The sequence below is a fragment of the Lepidochelys kempii genome, chromosome 1 (assembly GCF_965140265.1).
Source record: "Lepidochelys kempii isolate rLepKem1 chromosome 1, rLepKem1.hap2, whole genome shotgun sequence".
Taxonomy (NCBI): Eukaryota; Metazoa; Chordata; order Testudines; family Cheloniidae; genus Lepidochelys; species Lepidochelys kempii.
Window position 1 is genome coordinate 263,334,548 of NC_133256.1, and position 25,982 is coordinate 263,360,529.

At 44.0% G+C, this 25,982-nt stretch overlaps 2 protein-coding genes across 4 annotated transcripts; both read right to left on the reverse strand.

Annotated features, from left to right (window-relative positions):
* Nucleotides 1-2,193: 2,193 nt before the first annotated feature.
* SMCO3 (single-pass membrane protein with coiled-coil domains 3) lies at nucleotides 2,194-4,028 on the reverse strand. Its single transcript, XM_073327354.1, has one exon. The coding sequence runs from the start codon at nucleotides 4,026-4,028 to the stop codon at nucleotides 3,351-3,353; it is 678 nt and encodes a 225-aa protein (XP_073183455.1). The 3' UTR covers nucleotides 2,194-3,350.
* Nucleotides 3,980-24,277, reverse strand: ART4 (ADP-ribosyltransferase 4 (inactive) (Dombrock blood group)). 3 transcript variants are annotated; one of them, XM_073327352.1, is made up of 3 exons: nucleotides 23,602-24,277; nucleotides 18,593-19,310; nucleotides 3,980-4,042 (listed from the first exon to the last, which is right to left on the reverse strand). In XM_073327352.1, the coding sequence occupies exons 1-3, from the start codon at nucleotides 23,671-23,673 to the stop codon at nucleotides 4,032-4,034; spliced, it is 801 nt and encodes a 266-aa protein (XP_073183453.1). In that variant the 5' UTR covers nucleotides 23,674-24,277; the 3' UTR covers nucleotides 3,980-4,031. The 3 variants fall into 3 exon arrangements, with proteins under 3 accessions (XP_073183453.1, XP_073183454.1, XP_073183452.1); XM_073327353.1 differs by lacking the exon at nucleotides 3,980-4,042 and adding an exon at nucleotides 15,868-16,872 and having other exon boundaries at nucleotides 23,610-24,277; XM_073327351.1 differs by lacking the exon at nucleotides 3,980-4,042 and adding an exon at nucleotides 15,868-16,872.
* Nucleotides 24,278-25,982: the final 1,705 nt, after the last annotated feature.

The following is a 25,982-nucleotide window of genomic DNA, read 5'->3' on the forward strand; positions in this document are numbered from 1 at the left end:
GACACGGGCTGCGCCGATCGGAGGCGTTCTCCTGCCAGCGTAGTTAATCCACCTCCGGAGACGCGAGGTCCAGGGAAGAATTCTTCCATCGACCTAGGGCTGTGTACACTGGGCTGTGGATTTTCACTCCCCTGAGTGACACAACTGGGTCAACCTAACCTTTTAGTGCAGACCAGGCCTAAATTGCAGGCACCAGATAGGCCTCCTGCTGGTTTCCTGCGCTTCTGATTTCTCCCTTCTCTGCTCCTACCGCCTAATATGTCCTGCCCATTCCAGGCCAGCACTTCCAGTGCCCACATGTGCTTTTTTCCCTCTCTTGCCCCTGGTGCAGGCTAAATGTAGCTACATGTCATATTACCAACTCCACCCAGTCAAGAATCATGAGTCAGTTCTCCCACACACCCCCAAAAATCTTGAGATTGGTTTAAAATATAAAATATTGGGTTCTTTTGATTTGCCTTATAGTTTTTGAACTTTATGCTGCACTTAAATAACTTTTTCATCCTTTCCTCCGAAGCCATAAGCACTAAAGCCTTCTTTGTTTTAAAGCTGAAATTCTTACATAATTACATATTTTCAGGAGCTGGGACTTTAAGAAAAACACCAAATGTTACAAGACTTGGCAGTACTGTTACATGGCAAGATGCTTTAAATGCTAGTAGCCACTTGTACCCTGATCTGCTCTCATCTTTGCTGCTAATAGGGAAGCTGAACTAATAGCAACATGGGGAAAATTTTACCAAAAAATAAAATCCTAGTGGTTACAACTATAATCGCCATCCTTTTTTTTTCCCCCAGTCCTCTCACAGGTACTTCCAATCTCTGTCATATGCCCTTTGTCCCTTCTTCATTCTCTCCCAATGACTTTTCCTTCCTTCCTCTCCATCCAGGGTTAGGTTGACCTAACTACTGTGGTCAGGGCATACATTTTTTCACAGCCCAAAAAAACATTAAATTTTAGTAAGGGGCCAACAGTCCCCTTACAAATAAAAATAACCACCCAAATTATACTTTTGTTGGATTTAGAAAGAAGAATTTGGTAAATGTCTGGGCTAATTTACAGTTGACTTTAGCCTGTTTCAAGGTAAAGCACAAGGTTCCTCCTGTCTGGTTTATCTGCATATACCTCTGTGAGGTAGCTGCCTCATCTGGATCATGCAGGACTGCTGACCTGCCACAGGCCTCTGTGAGGTCACTGCCCCCATGCTCCGTATTCTGTGGGACAGCTTGCTTGCCACAACCTCTGATAGGAGTATTTCACAGAGATGAGCTCCCTCTTCTCCCTTCTCCTTCCCCAGTGGATTTGTCTTTCCTTCTTTCCCACCATTGTCAAGGAAATATAGAAAGGTGAATGAAATTTTCTTTGTCTTTACATTTTTATAATTTTTACTGGGGATTTCCTAATGGTTTATGGGGGTTTGTCTCCCGAGATAGATTGCTATATGTGTGTTTTTAGGTCCTCCCAATGCCCTTTTGCTGAATGGATCAGACAAACTGAAGTGTACACAACTGCATTGTCTTCTAGGGCTGCAGCCTACATAGAAAATGAGACCTAGAAAAGGGAAGGACAAGAGAGAAAAGGGAAGAGGGATTTAAAGAGAAGGAGGGGAGATAGAGGGAGAAGAAAAGATTAAAAAGTGGAAAAAGAGAATGGGAAGGGGATGAAAAGAGAAGGAGCTACTCTGCTACAATGTCCCCAATATAGTAGTTTTTCACAGATATGAGCCAGTTATTACTATTATAGAAAACCACTGTTAAGTATTAATGAATATTTCTGAATTGTTTGGTAACAATATCATATTTGTGGAGTATGAAAAGATGGACCTGTGTACAGCCCTGGAATCTTGTTCTTAGCATATGCACAACGTGCCTCAGGTGGCATGTGACCAGATTTCATCGCCGAATTGGGTCTGCTGGTTGAATCATTAGCTTCCCTGGCCCGGGCCAGGTAATGATGGGGAGCGTGAGATGAACACTGATCTATAAATGATAATATATATATGCAGAGCAATTTATATATGGCATCCTATAATAGAGATTGTAATCTTTCCCTTAGTAAGTACTGTGAATTATGTAGATGTGGTTTGATTTTTGAGATAGAAGGAACACGTACATATGCACTAAATCAGCCACACACAGGAAGGAGAACTCTCAAAACCTATAATGTATATTTCTAATTCATTTTAAATTACAATTTTTTGCAAAGAACAAAGCAAAGAAACAAATCACAGCATGTCAGAGAAAGAGAGAGAATACAAATCAAACTTTCTGCTCTAGCCTTTTGTTTACAAAATATGTGAGTTAAGGACATTTAATTTTGTGCTATTCCTGTAATGATGTATGAAACTCAGAACGGTATTGAACAAGCCCTCCGTATGCTCACATCACTATCATGTGAATCACTTTAAAGGAAAATAAAATAAAATAGCATAACAAGTCCTATGATTTATAGGCCAACGATCCTGCAAACACTTTTGCATGTATATAGTCCCAATGACCCTAATGGGACTACACACTTACACAAGGTTAATTACATGTGTGTTTATAGGAGCAGGGCCATAATGAAGATACAAAAAGTATAGTAAGAGATACTGTAGATAAACCCCCCTGGAATACTAGAGCCAACTTATCTTTACTACAGGGTTTAGGGAATTTTCCAAACCAAAATCTGTCAGGATTAGAATTTATTTTAAGATGGGCACTCCAAACTGGCTCCACCAAACTGGTCCAATAGTTACAGGAAATGGCAGTTAAATATTCTTTGATCTTCCCCTATAAAGGTTACTGAAATAAGGTGCATCTACATTGGAAAAGATTTGCCAATATACTTATAGCAGCAAGCCCTCCTAGTGTAGATGCATCTTATTTCAGCAAAAACATTTATTTTATTTTATTTTATTTTATTGCCAGTATAATTACATCTCCACTAGGGTTCTTGTGGTATAGAAATGTCATTTAAAAATCATGTCCCTAACTGACATTACTAATCCAGCAAAAGTGTCTCATGTTAACCTGGCCTTTTTCCAGACTGTAGAAATTAGTGATAGTTATGATGATGATGATTTTTGTACTTTGAGCATTTGGAAGTGGATTGGAAATAACCAACTTGGTTCACACAAGCTACCATACATCTGGAGCAGGTACTGTCATACACTACCTACTTGTAGTGGGCTTGAACCAATTTTTCTGTGCCAATGTCCTGAGCCATCAAGGCCCCCATTTTCATGGCTATCTTATGTGCTGCTAAAAAAGAAGTAAGAGCACTCACTCTACCATAAAGAATCAGAAAAGTTAATATAAGCATAACTGGTGTGGTCATTGTGACAGCCAGAGAGAACATTAAAAGCCATTTATTTAATTTTACATTTCACCATAGATGTTACTTCAGTTATGGCACGCTGATATTTTTCTGAGGCTGCCTTAAATTCGACCAGATGCTCCTCATAACTTTTAACAATTCCCAGAAGTTGATCCCTCTCAACTGCTCCCAGGATGGCCTGGAGGATCATGTCAATACCTAGCCCAAGAATGGCAACACCAATACCTCCAAGAACAGAAGCACCAATCTGGGCTAGCAGAGTGACCAGCTTATTAACAGCAATAATTATCATATTTGAGCCGATTAGTTTTACAGCTACCATACCAGCAATGGAAGTAGCTTCTCCTAGAACAATCGAAAAAACTTTGTGTGCTATTGCAATTTTCTCCATCTCTGGCTCTTTGATATCATAAAGCTTTTGGTACAGCATTGGCTCCAGCATTTCCTTCATTTCTTTGTCAATCTTCCATACTTCCTGTTGGATCTCACTCATGGCTTGGATGATAATGTCACAGTTTTCCTTGATTGTGCCACCCTTTTCCATCTTAATCTGGGCAATTGTACACCCCAAGTGTGCATTCAGTACTGCAATCAGTTCATCCGTGGCATGGAAATTAACCAACATGCAGTCCAGCAGCTCCTGGTGCAGACGGATCACTTCTTGACGTCTCTTCGGGTTATCTGGGTAGAGGAGGTCACTCAGAGCCATTCTTCAGAGAAGAGCTGCAGAGAGAGGAAAAATAAGGTTTGTTACCATCTTTAAAACCCAGAACACTAGAAGGGGACTGGATTGCATTGGGAACTGGGATACAGAGCCTCTAGGTCAGTGATTCACTTTAGACCCAACAAGTCAAATCCAGAGGTGTGACTCAATTTGTCTTGAAGTAGTCTTAAAATGACATAATTTACAACTTCTGTATCTGTCCAACATATACATTACACCACAATAGACTTCCTTAAACTTTTACCTGCTTAGCATTGTGAACTGACATCACCTTTGAATTTAGCCCAATGAATGAATCTGACTGACTGCAAGGGAATTTGAGTAGGTGTAAATCATGCCACCAATGGTCTAGAAGAGAGGAGTGTATCAAAAAAAGCAGCTCACAGATCAGTGTTATCACATGTTTAAGGTAAAGTAGGCCTGTCCTTCCTGTAGCTTATTCCTTCTTCCGGCTCTTTGGTCCATACATTAAACTGACTTGAATCCCTTACACTTATTCACATATTAGCAAGTTGGTATAAAATAAGTCTAAGGGAATCTGAGAAAGTCGAAGTCAAAACCTTGTTCTACACACAGTTTTTCTAACAGTGTAATAATTTCGCATTACCAAAATAGTTATGACAGTAAAACCACTAGTGTGGACACAATTATACTAGTATAAAGGTGCCATGTAGCAGTATAGTTAGGCTTGGCAGGATTGGATAACAATGGATAGATGTTGCTAAACATTTCTTTCAGCTGACGCACTGAAATCAATGAAAAAATAGCCATTGGTAACAGCGCACGTGCAGTTTCCCCTCCCCTACCCCCACCCTGTGGCCCCAGGGATCAGGTGTGATTGGCTCTGTGGCAGTGAAGAAAGCCCTTTGCAGCCCCGCTGTCACAGCCCTGCTGTCACACCAGCTGGAAGTGCTGGGTCTGCGAGTCTCTTCTCTGCCCCAACAGGCCTGCAGCCTTTCCTGCACCTGGCCTCTCCAGGATTCGGGTGTCACGAGTCCTGTAGCAACAAAGGGAGCCCTCTGCAGCCCTGCTATCAGGGTTCCCTGCGCCACTTCAGGGCTGGTGTCGGTAACACCTAATCCCTGCAGTCACACAGTGTGAGGAAGACTGCGGTTCTGGTGGGACAGAGCAGAGTCCCAGCCAGGCCTGCAAGGAGGAGTTGCCCCCAAGCGCCCATCCCCATGCAGGAGCCATTCAGAAGTAGGGTGGCCTCCCCCACACAGCTGAGAGCTCATCCTCCTCTTTGCAGCCCTGGCCAATGGTCTCTGCTCTGCCCTGCCAGGACTACAGTCTTCCCCACACTTTGCGCCTACAGAGATGGGGTGTCACCGGCCTCACAGCTACCTCATAGAGGTAGCGCTCTGCAGTCCTGCTGTCCTGGCCCCACTCACTCACCAGCCAGAAGTGCAGAGGTTATCTGGGGCAGAAACTGTTCAGCAGCACCCTGTGGCTTGGGCCTCGTCCTCCTTGCAGGTCCAGGGATCTCTGCTCTGGCTGGCCAGGACCACAGCATCCCTCACACCTTATGTATGGGTGTATTGGGCCCCTCGACTGCATAGGGAGCCCCCTGCAGCCCTGCTGTCAGCACTGCCCTAACCCCAACCCTATCCCCCCTTCATTCCTGTAACTGTAAGAATAAACATTTTTTGAAAAAAATCAAAATCAATATTGTTGAAATTGAAAAAAAATAAATATTGAATTCTGCAGAGCCTAAGAATTCCTGTTCCCAAAGGGGAATAAGTAATCCTGGAATAACCACCTTTATACCAGTATTAGCCACAGAGGGGAATGTATGGCTTTAACTATACCGGAATATTTAATATGGCACAACTTTTGTGAGTAGCCAAGGCCTAACTTATACTACCTTCCACATCACCTAATATATCTCAGTGTATTTTTGCCCTGATATTTAACCTAAATGTTCGCTTTCTTAATTTGATCTCAGTATTCCTGTTTATTTCCCTATCACCATAGAAATTTTCTCCATCCGTCAAATATCTGAAGATGGTTATCTTGTTGCAAATTTAGTTAGAGCATGCCGTTTAGGCACTGTCTATATTAAGGGGTGATGCTTAATTGCACTGCCCTAGTTGGAGCAGTAGGAGGCATCCTGCCTCAGAGAAAAAATCTCTCTCTCAACTCCCCCTGGCCACAGGAGAGAACACATCCACTTCCACATCCTTTTGTGGGTAGCGACCTTCTCCCCATTGTGTGTCAGTCCTGCTCCAGTGCACTTGGTGGGAGTACTATAGCCCCATCTTCTCTCACACTTCTTTTGGGAATGCTGTGTGCCTGGGAAAGTAGGAACTGAGCAGACACTGCTCCCCTGACTGCAAGGTCTGCCATTCTGCCTGAGTGCACAGGCTGCTTGGCCTAACCACCGTAAAGGCTAGGCAGAATCTAGCTCTAGTTATCACTTAACCAAGCTGTAATATATCATTTTAGCTCTTTCAATCTTTCCCTACAGGCTTCCCCCTAATAATTTGTGTTGTCCTTGTCTAAACAGTCTCTAGTTTGTCACTATTTTTCTAGCACTGCCCTAGAAGGGAGTATTATTCCCCTGCCCCAAGACATGTTGCCTTTTTACATGCAGCCTGACACTTCTTGGCCTTTTTTGCTTCTGTGTTACATTAACAAATCATACCTACTATGCGATTCACCTTCATCCCTGGGTGCATAGGTTTTCTGGTTTCTATTTTTGCATTATCCTCCTTCTCATTGACAATCTGGGTTTGGGGTTATTTTTGTGTACTAGCCTGCATTTTTCCACTCATTTTGTTATCGGTGCTTAGATAATACAATGATAGGCACCTCACAAATATCTAAGATATGGTAGCTCAGATAGCTATTTCTAGTACTAGGCTCCTTCATATCATTTGTCTGTCCTTACTAGTTTTTGCAACACTTGCCAATTTAGAATCAGCTGTCACCTACCTGGTGGTACTCCACTAGATGCCACTCCCTTCCTCAGCAGGTTGCATTGTTATATATCATTTTTTGAGTCGCCCTTCAACCAGCCTTCGATCCAAGTGACCGTGTTCAGCCACAAGCCAATTGGAATTTATATAATTAGTAACATTGTGTGGAAAATTTACACTGATCTATGAAAATCCAAATATATTACATCTACTGCATTTCCTTCACACACTTCTTTTGAAGTTCTGTCAAAAAAAAAAATAAATAGGGCAATCTCTTCAATTCATGCTTCTTTTTCCTTTCAGGATGGAGGAGGTATTGTTCATGTACACTAGGAGTTTGTGATTTTGATGAAAAGCCGTGAACTGAACTGAAACAAAGCCTTGTGAAAGCGGGTATGATTTCTTTTCAATTCTGCCTAAGGAAAACAGAGAACAGACTTCTTTCTTCCTCAGAGTGGTATTTGGGTCCTTTCCCTCTAATGAGTTCTCTGTTAAAGGTTGTTGGTTAGTACTGTATTGTAGACATTTGGAGAGGATGAAATGTGCTGAATGGAGCACAACTATTGTGAATGTTATTAGTATAATAGAAATTTAAGAAGTGGAAGAGACCTATTAGTTCATATTCTTTATTGCTGGCCAATCTAGGATTATTTCAGTTTATCCTATTATACCTCCTCTGAACATCATAACCCTCTCCCTCTTTGGCATTGACACTTTTCAGATGATGTTATATTACTCCTATAGTCAATATCCAAGCTGTCCATATATATTTATTTAAATCTTTGTGCATACTATAAGTCAGCCTCTGCAGCCCAACATAAATATTTTTAAGGGATTCTACACAGCAAATCATAAAGGCTACCTACCTGCTTTTTAGTCAGAGCTCTGTAATCAGCTGTAGATGTGCAGGACAGTAAATTCTCTTTTCACTGGATTTCTCTGGCTGTTTCTGGTGGAATGTGATGACCTAGGTCTGCAGGGATTGTTGCTACAGTTGGGTCCTGTTGCCTGCCTGGTTTGTAGATTATTTTAGTGTAACACTGCTCTCTGGACGCTATACCCAGCCTCAGCTCATTGTTTCTCTGTCCCCCTTTCAATTTTAAAATTGTTTAGTTTATTTCATGTTGGTAAAACAATTTGATTCACAACCCTAGAACCTGCAGCCTTCTGTTTATGAAAGGAACAGGTACAGTACAAATTCATATGCATCTAACACATGTTCCATCAAAAACATTTCTAACAATATATACTTCATAAACTTGAGTGCCCTGCAAACATAATCACAAACAGCTATGTGTTCTGCTGTAGCTGTAAATCTGTGAATTCCAAAAGAGAAGTCATGGGCAGTCCAACACAAATAGAAGAGTATATACCACCAAATATATGCTTGGTAGTACAAACCTCTGTCACAGCAGGGCAGCCTGTACTCCAACACTAATCCCATTTAAACTCCATGCTGGGAGTCTCACAAAAAGACAGACTCATGGCCGTGCATCACACTTTGGGTAGAGGGACCTCCTGCGTGTCAGATGCAATCTCCATGGCCACACCAACTGACAGACCCTTCCTCAAGTCAAAATGGATACATTCTGAGAATGCAGGAAAAGCTCTGTTCTACTGCCAGGTGAGGAAAGGTTAATCCATAATTTCCAGTTTGGTTTTCCTCTGAATGACGAGACATTGGTTCAATAGAGAATCAGGCACAAAAATCCTCTTGACATCAGAGTTTTGGGTGTGCAAGAAATCAGCACAGAGAGAGAATTCTAACTACATAAGCACTAATTTTGTGCAACATTCTGATTTCTGTTTTTATTTTAAAGTCTCCCATTCAAGTACTGACCAGGGTCATCTAGTTTAGATTGCAAGACCTGATGATATCACATCCCGAGTGGATGGAGGTGCAGGAATGTGCCTTTTCTTCTCTGACTGATATAGAGATACCATCACCTAAGCTTTGTTCCCTTTAAGCATTCATCCAGTTTGTGCAGGGCTTCCTGCCAAATTCAACTCCTTGATACTACATCCGTAAGGTTTCAGAGTAGCAGCCGTGTTAGTCTGTATTCCCAAAAAGAAAAGGAGGACTTGTGGCACCTTGTTAGTCTCTATCGTGCCACAAGTACTCCTTTTCTACATCTGTAAGGTTTCTGGTCAGTGTTAATCCTTCTGTTCTGGAGTCTTCGTCCTATAGGTTAGAATGTGATTGGCAATCATTTAACAAGAAATGAACAGTTATTCCTCCATGTACACTAGGAAATACCATATTTGTAAATATTTTAAGATTTGTTTAATATTTTAAAATATTTTCTTTCTTATAAAGACTTGGTAAATCCCACATGCCAGCCACTGATACAGTGCTTGGAATTCTTCTTGGTTTCCATTTTGTTACCAATAGTTCTTAGGTCATTGTTAGAACTTGTATTATCTTGCACAAGAACATAACACATTTCAGGCCTGATTCTGCTCCTACTGAAGTCAATGGAAAAATTGCAACCGATTTAAAAGGAAGCAGAGTTGAGCCCTTCATGAGCAGGAAATACATCCAACAATCCTTCTGCCCTTTTGAGATAGATCTGAATTAGTGCTGGAGAAACCTCATAAAATCGTCATTTCTTTCCAATTCAGATGCTTATTTGAACTGTATTAATCTGAAAATCAGACTGGAAATGTAAAGAGAACAGAGTTTCTTGGGAGATAACTGGTGGTTTCTACTGGAATACAGAACACACAAATGGTCTTTCTCATGGTTTTTCAGAACTTCCACTTACAGCCCAAACCAGTAAATTCAGGGATATCTGACTTTTTTGTTTAAAGAATGTTAATCACAACTCTTTCAGAGCTCTTGAGTTTGGGGAAAAGATTTAGTCTGGCTTGCCCATCACTAATCTTTTTTGTTGACATTTCAAGTGCTCGATCCTCCCCTCTTGTGCACTGAGAAGGGGCTAACAGAGGTGGAGAAACTCTTACCCTTCACCACCGCTGTGCAAGAAGTAGGGCAGAGTTTCTCCCTAGCAGTCAAAAGAATGATAAAATGAAAGTCCAATCAGTGAGTTTGCTTGTGTCTCAACCTACCAAGAGCTGTGGAATGCTGGCTAAGCAATGTGTACATAACCTTAGTTGAATATCAGGATTACAACATTCAGCAACACGTGCATGCTGAGCAGATGCTCACTACTCCAGAATAAGGAAGAAATAGTGTGCCTGACTCCCAGTCCTGAGCCATTCTGCCCTGTGACTGAAGAATGCCCCTTATGGACCTAGTACCTTTCTGCTTCCTCCACAGAGGACCTTGCTCTAATTTTGTATGGCGCACACAGTATATACATAGGGGAAAAAATGTTACATTTAACCAAAACAATTATAGCTAGTGAGGATGAAGACGGGTATATTATTTCCCAAAGACTTATAGTAAATCTAACAATAAATAGCTAATCTGTTCTTCCTCAAGAGGAATGTTCTCATTCCTACTCTTAATTCCGCATTTCTGCTTACACTTAAAGGGTCAGATTCATTCCTAGTATAAGCATGAAAATCAGTGGAGTTGCACCTGCTTACATCAGTTCTACATTTGACCCAGAAAACAAGACACATGAAATGTAGAGGCTAATGGAGGCTACACTATTTAGGAGGAGTTGTACTGTAGTTCTGATTTGAAAAAAAAAAGTGTACGGTATTATTATTAGAGATTTATAGCTCAGGGTACAGGTACTGTACCTCTTAGATTCCTCACCTATGTCTTTTGATTTGTTTTTCAGTGTCAAATCTCTTCTCTGGAAATGTTGTCCATCTTTGGTGCAGAGAGAGATAAACAAAGGGTGCTCGCAGCCAGCCAGACTTTGTATGATTTCATATACATATATGTCTCTTCCACTAATACGATATTTCGAATCCTCAATCAGCACCTTGGCACCAGCTTCCCCATCATTACAGTGAGGGAAAACCTCAGCATTAAGGAGAACCTTCAGCTCCTGATCAGTACTCTGAAAGAGATGCAGGCTGTTGTGGAAATGAAAGACAAAGATGTGCAGCAGAGCATCAGCCACCGTTTATATGCTAAGATGGTTGGGCCCATCACTTCTCTGCAGGAGAAGATTACTGTTGTGAAGGACCTTTATGAAAATTATAAGGGAATCCTAGGAAGTATCGGTGGTCCAGTCGCTGCCGTGCTACTGAAACACAGCAATCTCCCTGAGACTGTAGAGTCTGCCGTTCATCATCTAATGACTTCCCCTGCCCTGTCCCTCCAAGTGGCTGACCTTCTCATGAGCCACAATGAAATTGTCAAAATACTCCCAACTGTCACTGAGAACAGCCCTTCTGGGAGTAGGATTCAAGAATCTAGACATCGCGGTCCATCAACTGCCTTCTCATTTTCCAATTTCTTGCAGGCTGTGCTTTGGGGAAAGGCTTCTACAAATACTCTGAAAATAGCTGCAGACTATCTGGAGGAGGCTGTCAGAGTGCTGAGACCATCTTGTGAATCTTTCCAGTGCATTGTTAAACTGGCTGAGGTCTATATCTCACTGATAACAGACAAGTTGCAGTGATCCATTTTTAGAAATATGCTTCTGTTCCTTCTTTTCTTACAACAAGGGATGTTGCACAAAGAAACAAGAGAAAGTTGCGGCTAATTTCTGATTCCACAATAATTTCTGCAATCCCTTTTAGTGTCTAGATTTGAGCATTGCACTAAGGCGTCAAGGTGAAGTCTTCTTGCTTTGTTAATTTAAAAACTTGATCAATAAAAATCAACAGGAAACTAATGTAAACAGGAAAAAAGTCTAAGAATCAAAATGCTGAAACAGTATCTGTTTTAGCAAGTGTGTTTAAACTTTCTGGGCAAGCTTTTTAGATTATTCTGATAGCAACAATTCATTTTGACAGGTCAGGTTATAGTGGCTATCTAACAGGAATTAGCTCATTCAAAATAAGCTATAATAGTACTGGTCACTGGGAGGTTAACCATCATGGTTGGATTTTCATCTGACGACCAACTGGGAATAGTAAATCACTGTGATTTGAGATGAGAAGTAACTAGATAATCTGTGGTAGAGTGAAAAATAATCTTTGTCTACACTACGAAATTAGGTCGAATTTATAGAAGTCGGTTTTGTAGAAAGCGGTTTTATACAGTCGATTGTGTGTCCCCACACAAATGCTCTAAGTGCATGTAGTCAGTGGAGTGTGTCCACAGTACCGAGGCAACCATCGACTTCCAGAGCATTGCACTGTGGGTAGCTATCCCACAGTTCTCGCAGTCTCCACTGCCCATTTGAATTCTGGGTAGAAATCCCAGTGCCTGATGGGGCTAAAACATTGTCGCGGGTGGTTCTGGGTACATATCGTCAGGCACCCCTTCCCTTCCTCCTTCCGTGAAAGCAAAGACAGACAATCCTTTTGCACCTTTTTTCTTGAGTTACCTGTGCAGACACCATACCACGGCAAGCATGGAGCTTGCTCAGCTCACCGTCACCGTATGTCTCCTGGGTGCTGGCAGACGTGGTACTGCAGCAGTTAATTGCCTTTTGGCAGCAGACAGTGCAGTATGACTGGTAGACGTCGTCGACGTAGTCCAGGGTGCTCTTTTAACTGACCTCGATGAGGTCAGGGGTGCCTGGGCAAACATGGGAGTGACTTAGCTAGGTCATTTCCCTTTTAAGTTTCGTCTCATGGCAATTCAGTCCTACTGGCAGTGCACTGTCTTTTAATCAGCAGCCAGCAGAAGACGATGGCCAGCAGTCACACTGCACTGTCTTCTGTCGAGCACCCAGGAGATGATGATGGCCAGCAGTCGTACTGCACCGTCTGCTGCCAGCAAGATGTATAAAGATAGATGAAGAGGATCAAAACAAGAAATAGACCAGATTTGTTTTGTATTCATTTTCTCCTCCCTCCCTCCATGAAATCAATGGCCTGCTAAACCCAGTTTTGAGTTCTATCCTTGAGGTTTTGAGTTCTATCCTTGAGGGGGCCATTCTGTTTCTCGCAAAGCCACCCCCTTTGTTGATTTTAATTCCTTGTAGGCCAACCCTGTAAGCCATGTTGTCAGTTGCCCATCCCTCCGCCAGAGCAACGGCAAACAACCATCTCGCGCCCTTTTCCCTGGATTGCCCAAGCAGGAGCAGATGCCATCGTACAGCAAGCATGGAGCCCGTTCAGCTCACTCCAGCAGTTATGACCATTGTAAACACCTTGCGCATTATCGTGTATGTGTATGCAGAACCACCACCTGAAAAACCAGGCGAGGAGGCGATGGCAGCGCGGTGATGAGGACATGAACATACTTTTCTCTAAAACCGCGTTCCCCCGCAATTTGGAGATCATGGTGTTAATGGGGCAGGCTCATGCCGTGGAACGCCGATTCTGGGCCCAGGAAACAAGCACAGAGTGGTGGGACCATATAGTGTTGCTGGTCTGGGATGATTCCCAATGGCTCCGAAACTTTCGCATGTGTAAGGGCACTTTCATGAAACTTTGTGACTTGCTTTCCCCTGCCCTGAAGCACAAGAATACCAAGATGAGAGCAGCCCTTACAGTTCACAAACAAGTGGCAATAGCTCTGTGGAAGCTTGCAACGCCAGACAGCTACCGGTCAGTCGGTAATCAATTTGAAGTGGGCAAATCTACTGTGGGGGTTGCTGTGATGCAAGTAGCCAGTGCAATCATTGAGCTGCTGCTATCAAAGGTAGTGACTCTGGGAAATGTGCAGGTCATATTAGATGGCTTTGCTGCAATGGGATTCCCTAACTGTGGTGGGGCTGTAGACGGAATGCATATCCCTATCTTGGGACCGGATCACCAGGGCAGGCAGTACATAAACTGCAAGGGGTACTTTTCAGTGGTGCTGCAAGCACTGGTGGATCACAAGGGACGTTTCACCAACATCAACGTGGGATGGCCGGGAAAGGTTCATGACGCTCGCGTCTTCAGGAACTCTGGTCTGTTTAAACAGCTGCAGGAAGGGATTTACTTCATAGACCAGAAAATAACTGTTGGGGATGTTGAAATGCCTTTAGTTATCCTTGGGGACCCAGCCTACCCCTTAATGCCCTGGCTCATGAAGCCGTACACAGGCACCCTGGACCGTAGTCAGGATCTGTTCAACTATAGGCTGAGCAAGTGCAGAATGGTGGTAGCGTGTGCATTTGGATGTTTAAAGGGTCACTGGCGCAGTTTACTGACTCGCTCAGACCTCAGCGTAACCAGCATTCCCATTGTTATTGTTGCTTGCTGTGTGCTCCACAATCTCTGTGAGAGTAAGGGGGAGACGTTTATGGTAGGGTGGGAGGTTGATGCAAATCGCCTGGCCGCTGAATACGCACAGCCAGACACCAGGGCAGTTCGAAGAGCACAGCAGGAAGCGGTACGCATCAGAGAAGCTTTGAAAACCAGTTTCATGACTGGCCAGGGTACTGTGTGACACTTCTGTTTGTTTCTCCTTAATGAAACCCGCCCCCTTGGTTGCCTCTAAATTCTCTGTAAGCCATCTGCCCTCCCCACTTCGATCACAGCTTGCTTGCAAAGGAAATAAAGTCACTATCATTTAAAAAACATGTATTCTTTATTAAATGATTATAAAAATAGGGAGATAACTCACAAGGTAGCCCGGGTGGGGTGTGGGAAGAGGGTAGGAGGGAAGGAAAAGGCCACTTTAAAACTTGTTGAATGCCAGCCTTCTGTTGCTTGGGCTGTCCACTGGGGTGGAGTGGTTGGGTGCCCAGAGCCTCCCACCCCGTGTTCTTGGGCGTCTGGGTGAGGAGCCTATGGAACTTGGGAAGGAGGGAGGGCAGTTAAACAGGGGCTGCAGTGGCAGTCTGTGATCCTGCTGCCGTTCATGAACCTCCACCAGACGCCAGAGCATGTCCGTTTGATCCCACAGTATCCCCAACGTTTCCTCTCCTATGAGGAGACCTCTCCAACCTCTCCTCACATTCATCGGCCACCATCCTGTATTCTGCTATTGTGTCCCTCCACACAGCTCTGTCAGTGCCGGGCGACTGCATGAGCTCAGAGAACATGTCATCACACGTGCGTTTTTTTCACCGCCTTATCTGAGATAAGGCATAGAATATGGAACTTCTTGCCTTTTGATCACCAATTCCATGCCAGCTCAGGTTGATAGTTACTGGCTGGAAATTGTTGCCACCTGATGGCTATTTGTAGCCTATATAGAATGTGCTAGTGAATCTCAATTCAGTACTTGGTGGTCAGATGTCTACATTACACAACTAAATTATCACAATTTATCATCTGGTTGGTAGTCTCAGCTCAGTCCAAGGACAAAATGGGACAGAGGCTAAAAAACAATTTCATCTCCAAGATGTGGTCCCTCCAGCCATATTGGAGGGAGGCAATATGAGAGGGAAATTTGCATTAACATGCTATAGCTATTGTGGGATTAGAGGATTTCAGGATTACTGCCTTGGTGCCTTGCAGGAATGCTAATTAACCTTTAAAAGTTAGGAAAGAACATAGTTAAACTGGGAAGGAGAATTCAGTATGGGATGTGAATTCTATCACTGATATTACACATTGAAAAACAGAGCAATAGAAATATATATATGTATTTAATAACATCAACCTCTCTTTAAAATGGACACAACTCAATAGTCTCTACAATTTCTGTAAATTCCCTTTGTGGGAATTTGCAGGTATTTTCTTAATGGCCACCAGAGGGTGGTATTACTACTAACTCAAGAGAACCTACCAAGACCTGCAAAAGAAATGCTAATACAAATAGTGAAAAGAAAAGGAGGACTTGTGGCACCTTAACGACTAACAAATTTATTTGAGCATAAGCTTTCATGAGCTACTGATGAAGTGAGCTGTAGCTCACGAAAGCTTATGCTCAAATAAATTGGTTAGTCTCTAACGTGCCACAAGTCCTCCTTTTCTTTTTGCGAATACAGACTAACACGGCTGTTACTCTGAATACAAATAGTGGTTCAAGAGTTCCTACTGTATGGTTGTACCCAAAGCCCTGCAGACTAGGTACCTAAATTGACTGGAGTCTTTGCCATGCTCTTCAGCATGCACACAGACCTATTATCTTCCTACTTTGAATGAGGGATGTAAAAGTTTAACTGGTTAACCAGTTAACCAATAAGTACAGTCTTATCGGTTTCAGTTAACGATTAAACTCCTCTGCCCTCCAAGCCAGGGGTCCCGGCTCCCAGCCATGCACACAGGGTCGATCCCAGGTGTGAGGCAAAAGCTGGGACCCTGGGAGTGGGGAGGCAGCAGTGGCACAGGGCTGGCAGTTGGGACCCCAGGGAGGCAGCGAAGTCCCAGTCCCAGGACCGGTGGCAGTGTAGTGCCAGGCACGGGGCCAGCAGCAGGCAGAATGCCAATCCTGGGGCTGGCATGCGAGATGCCGGGCCCAGGGAGGCAGCAGAGCCCCACGCCCAGGCCGACAGCCGGGATCCCGGGTGCAGGCGGCAGCGAAGCCCCGCATAAAACGTGGGGGTGCTGCAGCACCCCCTCCCCACCCTACCTCTAGTTCCCTATGTGAACTCCTTAACAGTTAACCATTTAACCAATAGAATTTTAATAGGTTAAAAGGTTACTATTTTTAAACCCTATTTACACCCCTACTTTGAATGTACACCTAGGAGCCTGATTTTGCTAGGGATTAAACGCCTCCTTTGAAATTCTGAGCGCCCTTAACTCATTGAAGTCAGGGGAGTTAGAGGGAAAATTGCAGGAGGTGTTCAGCACCTTGTAGCATCAGTCATCTCTGTGGCTGGTTACTGTAAATCCCTCGCACCCATAACTCATTCCTTTTTACACAGCACATGAATCCTTCTGTGATCAGGGAAAGAGTCACTGTCTGGTGGAGTAGAAGAAAGCACTGATCACACAAGAAAGAAAGACAGTGACTGGAGGAGTGTGGATACAGCTCTTGCTGCTTGAAGCTGCAAAAGAATCAAAAGATTTGTTCTTTAGAAATTCAGCCTAGAGCTTCAATGCACATCTTAACATAGCTCCTTCCTAGAACTGGCATTTCCTCATAAAATATTTTAAATGAATAAACACACTCATTCTGCTGAACAGGTTCAGATTATAAAAACCAAACAACAACAAAACCAAATATTTGCCCAGAATTCATAACATAATAGTCCAAACTTATTCCTTCCTCAAGTTTGACTGTATTGGTAATTGGAATAATAGCACAACATAAATCTCAGCTAAGTCTTGGCTGTTTCTAAGGTTTCCCTGCAGAGACCTCTCTGTCCAAGACTCTAATTCTGTCCAGAGAATCTCTTCAACTCCTTTGTATCCTGGTGGAGTTAAACCTCACCTGCCACAATGAGTAAGTAGAATTTACTCGTCAGATTTATGCAGAATTCTAACACAGTTAATAAAAATCTGCCACCTTGTTACAGAACCATATTAAAGTAAAAAATCTCAAAACCCACTTACTAAATCAGCATTTCCAGAATACACTCTAATTGACAATAAGATTTAGCCCTAAAAATGTGACAGATTTTTGGTTTTGTTGGCGTTTCAATAGGAATCAAAATCAGACTTACAATGGCATTGTGAATGCAACTTTAACTACTGAGAAACCTTTGCCTCGCCATTCTACACTACATGCGCCTGCTGAGCTGGGACTAAAATTCTGGTCCTATACCTCCAAAAACACAGGCCTGTATCATTGCAGCTAAACAAAGACTGGTTTTACATGCCAATTACAGAAGGCAACATACACACTGTGCCCAGTATATATATATATAATGGAAGCTGGTTGCAACTTGAACTATGAAAAGGCCACTCTCTCTGCAGATTGCTGCCTTTTTTGGTGTCTGCCCTACCACAGTCCTGAAAGGACTTAGCAAGGAATGTTTATGACCCTTCTTATTGACTGAGATCTGCACTGGAGCAGCAACTTGCTGCTGTGCTGTCAACTTCATGAACAGAAGCAGTCTGTGCTTCAAGTCTACCTACTATTTTGTCTTAGTACTAGGCAGTTGCTTTCATTTTCTGAATGGTGTTCTGTGCTCAAAGGTTGCATTGACCATTATTGTCCTGGGACGAAAACTAAGAGCCCACTGAATAAGTACGTTGCACATCACTCTCCAATAAGGTAAGGAACCACAGCCTGCTCCAGCCAGGACTTCCGATCCACATGCAAGTTTTCCAGCTGTTTGTCAATTAAATGTCATCCAGACTGTAATTCTTATAACCCCTCCAAAACCTCTGACTGTTGCTAACTCTGTTTAATCTTCACCACTGTTAGCAACATTGGGACCCCAGTTGTAGATGGCTCTGCAGTTCTGGCAGCTATTTCCAGCATCATGCTGGGATTTTGCCAAGGGAATGTAGGTGGGAGTAATGGAAGCGTGGAAGGAAGGGCACCTGGTTAGACTCAGGTTCCTTAGCAAGCAGTCTCTGTTAGAACTTTAACCTATACACTACAAAATGTCCACTTTCATCCCTCCACCAACACCACCTTTCATAGCAGCCAGAAAACCCATGACAGTGCACACTCAATCATAGGACACTCCTGGCTTCCTCTGCCCCAGGGAAGACATTAGGCCTGAAACATGAGATGTGGTGCAGCAGGGTGAGCTGTCAGGGGTGCCTGTCAAGACCACCCTGGGTCTCCATTATGAGAGTTTCTACATACAGTACCTTTCAGGAGCTGGCAGTTGTATTGGCTGTAATTTCCCACAGAGAACAGATAGAGGTGGTTACCACTTGGTGTTCGGCTGAAGTTTCTGACCTGGAATATCTCATAGGGTGGGATGAGGACCTCCCTCTCGTAGAAGTAGTGGGAGAAGTGTTCCACAACTGCCCCTAAGCAAGTCGTCATGGTGAATATTGTTTCATTCCCAAATCTCTGTGCTTCCTTCCGGAGGAGTGAAGTAGAGGTGAAGCGGCCAAACCGCACTTTGGTGCCCAACTCAGCCTCAAAATACAGGCCTTTTACCCCCCGGTGCACCTGGTAGCACTTTTTTCCTGTGATGCCACTCTTCCATCTCCTCACCAATTGAATGGCTGTAGTCAGGTAGAAGTGGAGGTATTTGAAAGGGAAGCTGTTTCTGTAGTGCTCTGGGGATCTCCCAGCTCTGGAGACAGCCCAGTTCAAATCAGAGTGCAGCGAGGTGTTCATGGTGTAAGCCATGAGGGCTACGGCATGATTCTCCTGCATCTCCCTCAGCAGAGCCATTGGCTTTTTTGACCAGACCAGCTTTGCTTTCTCCCAGATGCTGGAATAGTTCTTATTATTACCCAATTCCTTTTGGAAATAGTCTCCTCGGTCCAGTTCTTCCATTACCTGCTCACAGCAACCCTGGTACTGGTCATCAAAGGAATCTGGTGCCATATCCATAAGAATGTGGGAGACGGCCTGCAACATAAAGGTAATACATGTTTATCCTCAAGAATGGGACCCTGTTAGTTTGTGTGTATATGTATGTCAATAAATCAGATTGTCTCTACTATTTTTGTCCTGCTACAGAGATCCCAGAGTGCACGGTGGTGCATTAGAAGCTCACAGCACAGTGAGCTTGTCAACAGCTTGTCATTTTGAGCTTGTCAACAGCACATATGCAACTTTGCTCATTTTTGTACCAGTTTCCCTGTGAGAGAATATTGACCAGGATACTACCATTGTTTCACTTCATGAAGCTCAATATTGGAGGCCTAAGGAGTGTTCATAGGTAGGCTGGGAATGCATGCAATAGCCAGAGGATATGAGGTTAGGACACAGTGACAGGGCTGAAGAAAGGAACATTCACTTGGTCTCAGATAGATTTGGGGTCTAGGAAGTGGTAGAATACTCACTTAGGTTCTAGACAGACTCAGAAACTTGCGGTGAGGGGCTACTCAGCTCAGAGCTATGGCTCTGAGGTTGCCTTTCACATTGTGTTCCCTGCATTGGGTGCAGTGAGGACATTACTCATGAGGCTTTCTGCATGTTGCCAGTTCAAATGCACAAAGACCCACGTGCAGCAATTTATCTCAGCTCTGACAAATGGAAGAAGCCCCCTAAATGAACAAAAGTAACTATATCTCCAGTGTCTCCACTCCCTTTTAATGAGAAAGGTAGGTAGGTGGATGAAGGTAGTCGGGTGGACCACCGGTAGCCTAACTCTGCCTGGCAAGTGCTTCAGTGGCAAGTGTAGGAACCTGTAATGCAATATGTTAATTGTGCAATGCTGTGGGAGTGCACTAGAGAGGTGAATTTATTCCTGATGCCCTGCTTGGAGCTAGCTGCAATTTTTTTTTTTTGTCAAAACAGTTGTCTGTTGGAGAATACCCTTTCACCAAAACTGAAATTGTTCACAAAATCATATTGATTTCAATGACATTTTGTTGAGTGAAAAAATTAGAAAAAATGTTTTGAAAATGTCAAAATGGAACATTTTGACATTTTCAGAATGGTAACTTTTTATTTTTCATGTCAAAATTTACTTTATTTTGTATTTTAAATTTTAAAAAGCATTGAAATTGAAACAAAATGCTTTGATTGAACCAAAACAAAGAGGTATTTTTGTTCTGGAATTTCATGATGTGAAAAATGTTGAAATTTTGGCTTTTTGTCCTGGCTCAGGACAAAACAAATATCAAAATTTCATGATTTTTCATAGCATGAAAATCAATTTTTCAGCCAGCTCTAGCCCTGTTACATCAAAGTAGATGTTCTATCTGCAGGGCTTTTTACATAATGTGGGATAAAAACAGTCCCATAGCAAATTATTAACAAAATATCTTCCACATCTTACAAATCCTAAACCACATGAACAGTCTGTACTCATATTATTCATCCTAATGGAGCTGGTTGGACTAATCATGCAAGCTAACACTTGACAATGATTAGGTTGTTGGTGTGCTGAGATCACTGCCTATCATGCTGATCAATAGTAGAATCATAGAATCGTAGAGTTGTAAGAGACCTCAGGAGGTCATCTAGTCCAACCCCCTGCTCAAAGCAGGACCAACACCAACTGAATCATCCCAGCCAGGGCTTTGTCAAGCTAGGCCTTAAAAACCTCTAAGGATGGAGATTCCACCACCTCCCTAGGTAACCCATTCCAGTGCTTCACCACCCTCCTAGCGAAAAAGTTTTTCCTAATATCCAACCCAGAGCTGTCCTTATCCATATGCAAAGTACACAGCTGCGTACGGCACCAGGAGATTTGGGGCACCACATTTCCTGGTACGCTGTGCAACTGCACGCTGCTCCAGCCCCTGCTCCACCTCTTCCCACCCCTGCTCCACCCCAGTCCTGTCCCCACTCCACCCCTGACCCAAAGCCCCCATCCCTGCTCCGCCCTGCCGCGACTCTTCCCACCCCCGCCCCACCCCTTCCCACCCGGTTTGGCCCCAGCCCCACCCCCACTCCCCTGAGGAGTGCAGTAGGGCTGGGCCTGCACTTACCGGCAGCAGGAAGTGCAGCGGTCTAGCCCCAGCCACGCCGCCGGTGAGTGCTGGGGGGTGGTTCCCCCCTGTTCCCCAAGCCAGCCCCTCCCCCCGGGGCAGCCTGGGGCCAGCCCCCCCTCCCCCCACAGAGGCCTCCCCCCCAGCAGGGGGGGCTGCATAGGGCCCTAGAATAGCTTGGGATGCCCTGATCCAACCTAGACCTCCCCCACTGCAACTTGAGACCATTGCTCCTTGTTCTGTCATCTGCCACCACTGGGAACAGCCTGGCTCCATCCTCTTTGGAACCCCCCTTCAGGGAGTTGAAGGCTGCTATCAAATCCCCCCTCACTTTTCTCTTCCGCAGACTAAATAAGCCCAGTTCCCTCAGACTCTCCTCATAAGTCATGTGAACCAGCCCCCTGATAATTTCCATTGCCCTCCGCCAGACTCTCTCCAATTTGTCCACATCCTTTCTGTAGTGGGGCCCAAAACTGGACACAATACTCCAGATGCAGGTTCACCAATGCCAAATAGAGGGGAATAATTGCTTCCCTCAATCTGCTGGCAGTGCTCCTACTAATGCAGCCCAATATGCCATTAGGGCTTCTTGGCAACAAGGGCGCACTGCTGACTCATAGCCAGCTTCTCGTCCACGGTAATCCCCAGGTCCTTTTCTGCAGAACTGCTGCTTAGCCAGTCAGTCTCCAACCTGTAACGGTGCATGGGATTCTTCCATCCTCAGTGCAGGACTCTGCACTTGTCCTTGTTGAACTTCATCAGATTTCTTCTGGCCCAATCCTCCAATTTGTCTAGGCCACCCTGAACCTTATCCCTACCCTCCAGCATATCTGCCTCTAGATACTGGGGTCTCTAGTCCTTTAACCTTCTCTTCTAATGTGGAGATCAGCTTGCACTTCATACAGAAAAAGTTGCCTCTATCCTCTGGGAGAAAGACAAACATGGCACATCCTGTGCAGATCACAACAGCTGATCACTCACTATCCATATTGTCTTCCTTCTAAGAGCCTCTTCAGATGTTGTATTTACTGCTCACAGAAGCTTGAAAGGCAAAAACCTCTGTGGGAACTGCCCCCAGGCAAACTCCCTCTGTTTGCCTCTCCTCCGTTCCCCGCTCGTACAGATTGTGTACAATGGTTCAGCAATATTGTGTCATTGTTTCCATTTACTCCCGGTCTGTATCTATCTGTTATCTCTTGTCTTAGATTGTAAACTCTTTAAGGCAGGGACTGCCTTTTTGTTCTGTGTTTATACAGCGCCTAGCACAATGGGGTCTTAGTCTGTGGCTGGGGCTCCTAGGCGCTACGATATACAATGTACTATATACATTATAACTGGGCCCTATAACAGAAAATAATATCTAGTGTATTCTGTTTGTGTGGTTGTACAGCTGATTAACTAAAAGAAAAGGAGTACTTGTGGCACCTTAGAGACTAACCAATTTATTTGAGCATAAACTTTCATGAGCTACAGCTCACTTCATCGGATGCATCGGTGCTGTAGCTCACGAAAGCTTATGCTCAAATAAATTGGTTAGTCTCTAAGGTGCCACAAGTCCTCCTGTTCTTTTTGTGAATACAGACTAACACAGCTGTTACTCTGAAAGCTGATTAACTGTTGATAGTGGTTCTTATCCCTGAAAACCTTCTGTAATCATACATCAATATAATGCATGTGATAATATAATTGATTGCTCTTTTCACTGTTGGGTTTTTAAGTGGGCTTTGGCTAAACATCATATCCAGTTATTTGATATTTGGCTGACTACAAGTAGACACTCAGTTCACCATGAACATTCATCCTCACCCCTCACTTGGAAAAGGGCCCCTAAGTGAAAGCACTGACTGGGCCAGTGGAATTAACAGCATGGACCTCACTGTTTTGGGACACAACTTCTCTACCCAGAGTATCTTAAATATTTTTGGGAGAATCCCAAACGCAGTCACATGGGATGGAGAAATTACCAAGAACATCTCTGTACCATCTAAGAAAGATTGTACTGATTGGCCATTTCCTTGATGTTCAACCACAAACATTCCCTGGGAAAACGTGACTTGAAAACGGAGGGCATTTCTAACAATGCAATCAGAAGGGTTAGAGAAGGTGAGAAATGGTACACAGCAAGTGAAAGCAAAGTAGTTCTCATGCTAAGCTTGATTCAAAGCCCACTGAAGAGAATGGAAATACAGCCATCATCCACAATGGGCTTTGGAGCAGCCACTCTCTGAGCAACTTCACAGCTTCAAATAAAGTACAACCTTTTCACCTCTCGTCAGCCTCAGCAGGGAGAAGATCAGCAACAGCAGGAAGCTCAGTAGATCAGCTGTCATCCCAGAGTCCACAGGAGATCTTCTACAGGACGTTGAACTCCCACAGAGCCAGAAGAGGGGGCTGCCCTCTCTTTCTTATGGATGTTTTGCTCTTTTCTCTTTTAATGTCATAAATTGAATTCCAACAAATCTGCAGTGTGAAATTTACACTCAGATATGAGTCAATATTCTTTCTTTTCCTTTCCCAGAGCTGGGATCACTCATCGGACTCAGGCTGCAGTTTGGAGGACAGTAATTTAGAACCAAGGCGAGAACATATCGGAAGTAATAGCTCCAAATTTAAAATAAATTTTGTAAAAATGATATCCAAAAGAAATGGTCTAGGTCTTTTAAATGACAGTTTCTCCTCTACTCCAGTCCCAATCGCTATGCATTCACCTGGTCTTTATCAGTTCACGTAATGTTGAGATTTCCTATGGTCTTTTCTCTTTTCCTTCTGGCTCATGAAGGTTCCTTATGCCAGGCCCTGTTCAAATCCCGTTAATAGTCCCAAGAGAGAGAGAAGACTCAGACCTATGAGGCACCCAAGACAGCTCTCTTCTGTGCATTTACATGACAAGATGAGGTTGAGTGAAATAAACTATCTCCAGCCAAAAGTTTAATGAACAACATTAAAGGAATGCAGGGTTCTGATAAAGGCAGAACTGAGATGCCTCTCTGGTTCAGAACCCATCTGGCACGACAGATAACACAGCTGCCTATTCCCTTCTTGCCCTACCCTGTCCTAGCCTCTCAAACCACACTGCTGCCCATCCCATTCTAATCCTTTTTCATATATTTTTAAATGAATATATTGCTTGTGAAAGGTGCCTGACTCAGCCACACAACCAAGCTCTGCTTGCCAGCTGCTCCTCACCAAATGAAAGACTGCTGTTCTTGGCCTCCCTGGATGAGACTGCCAACAAAGGAGCCAAACAGTGGCCAAAGTTGCAGGTGATGTGGGCATTTGTCCCATAAATGCACTACACTGAGACCCACTAGCTAGTTTTACACATCACAGAACAGGGACAGAAGGTAGCAACTTTCAGTCCCTGCTGACTGGCTGGATTCCAACTAGTGCCTTGCGAGAGGCTGTATGTCCCATTCCAATTTAGGGCTTCCACGTGAGCTCATTTTGAGGAGCAGTCCTGGTTTGGGGGGGAGAGGCTGCCCCATACCCTGTAAGAAGCAGCTTGCACAACACAGAAACAGACCTGAATAGGGATGGCCCAAAGTTTTTGCGGGCCCTTTGATATTCAAGCTCAGAACCAATGTGGACACAAGAACAAATGGATATAAACTGGCCATCAGGAAGTTTAGACTTGAAATTAGACCAAGGTTTCTAACCGTCAGAGGAGTGAAGTTCTGGAACAGCCTTCCAAGGGAAGCAGTGTGGGCAAAAAATATATCTGGCTTCAAGACTAAGCTTGATAAGTTTATGGAAGGGATGGTATGATGGGATAGCCTAATTTTGGCAATTAATTGATCTTCAACTATTAGCCGTAGATATGCCCAATGGCCTGTGATGGGATGTTAGATGGGGTGGGATCTGAGTTACCACAAATAATTCTTTCCTGGGTGTCTGGCTGGTGAGTCTTGTCCACATGCTAGGGTTTAGCCGATCGCCATATTTGGGGTCGGGAAGGAATTTTCCCTTCTGACCTTAAAGTCTGTGATTCTATGATTCTATAAAAGTTGCATATGCTGGGCCCCATTCAGCAATCTACACTAATCCTCCCGCAACAGCAGCTTCCCACCTCTTTGTGACCGCCCACCCATTAGGCTGTGATGAGCCCTCCCATTCACTTACCATGCTCTGTGGGCTATGATGATTGCTCTACATAGAACAAGAGCCAAAGAACAGTTCTCTCTATGTGTGGCAGGGGAAGGGAGACAGGAGATTCAATCACTAGCACAGTTTGCTAGCACTGGGGTCAGATGGGATTATGGATGGAAAGTCAAGGATGATGCTCTGACTAGCCGGTCAGGTACACAGGGGTGTTTGTGGCTTGGTTCATCTGAAAGAAACAGGTCCCTGTCAATGTTCCCTCTAATTTTTGACAGGCCGTGTGCGCAAAAAATGTCTTCTGTGCAAATTGTTGTGCGTGCGGTGTTTCGCCGTGTGCGCAGGGTTTAGAATCTGTGTGCGTGCGCAGACGCACACAGCTTAGAGGGAACAGTGGTCCCTGTGCCACCACATAGATGACATAGGCATCATTGGTGCTGAAATATAATCAGGGGTTGGTATGATATCCTTATATCATGACACTGCCTCCGAATGTTATAACACTGGGTCATGACATGTCAGTGATGTAAAGGCATTTGCACCC

Coding starts and splice junctions, on each gene's coding strand:
- SMCO3 (XM_073327354.1), bottom strand. CDS start 4,028: ATGGCTCTGAGTGACCTCCTCTACCCAGATAACCCGAAGAGACGTCAA.
- ART4 (XM_073327351.1), bottom strand. CDS start 23,673: ATGACAGCTGATCTACTGAGCTTCCTGCTGTTGCTGATCTTCTCCCTG. Junction 19,311..23,601: donor GGCTGACGAGAGGTGAAAAG/GTTGTACTTTAT, acceptor TTTATGTTGCAG/GCCGTCTCCCACATTCTTAT. Junction 16,873..18,592: donor CAACTGCCAGCTCCTGAAAG/GTACTGTATGTA, acceptor ATTCTTTTGCAG/CTTCAAGCAGCAAGAGCTGT.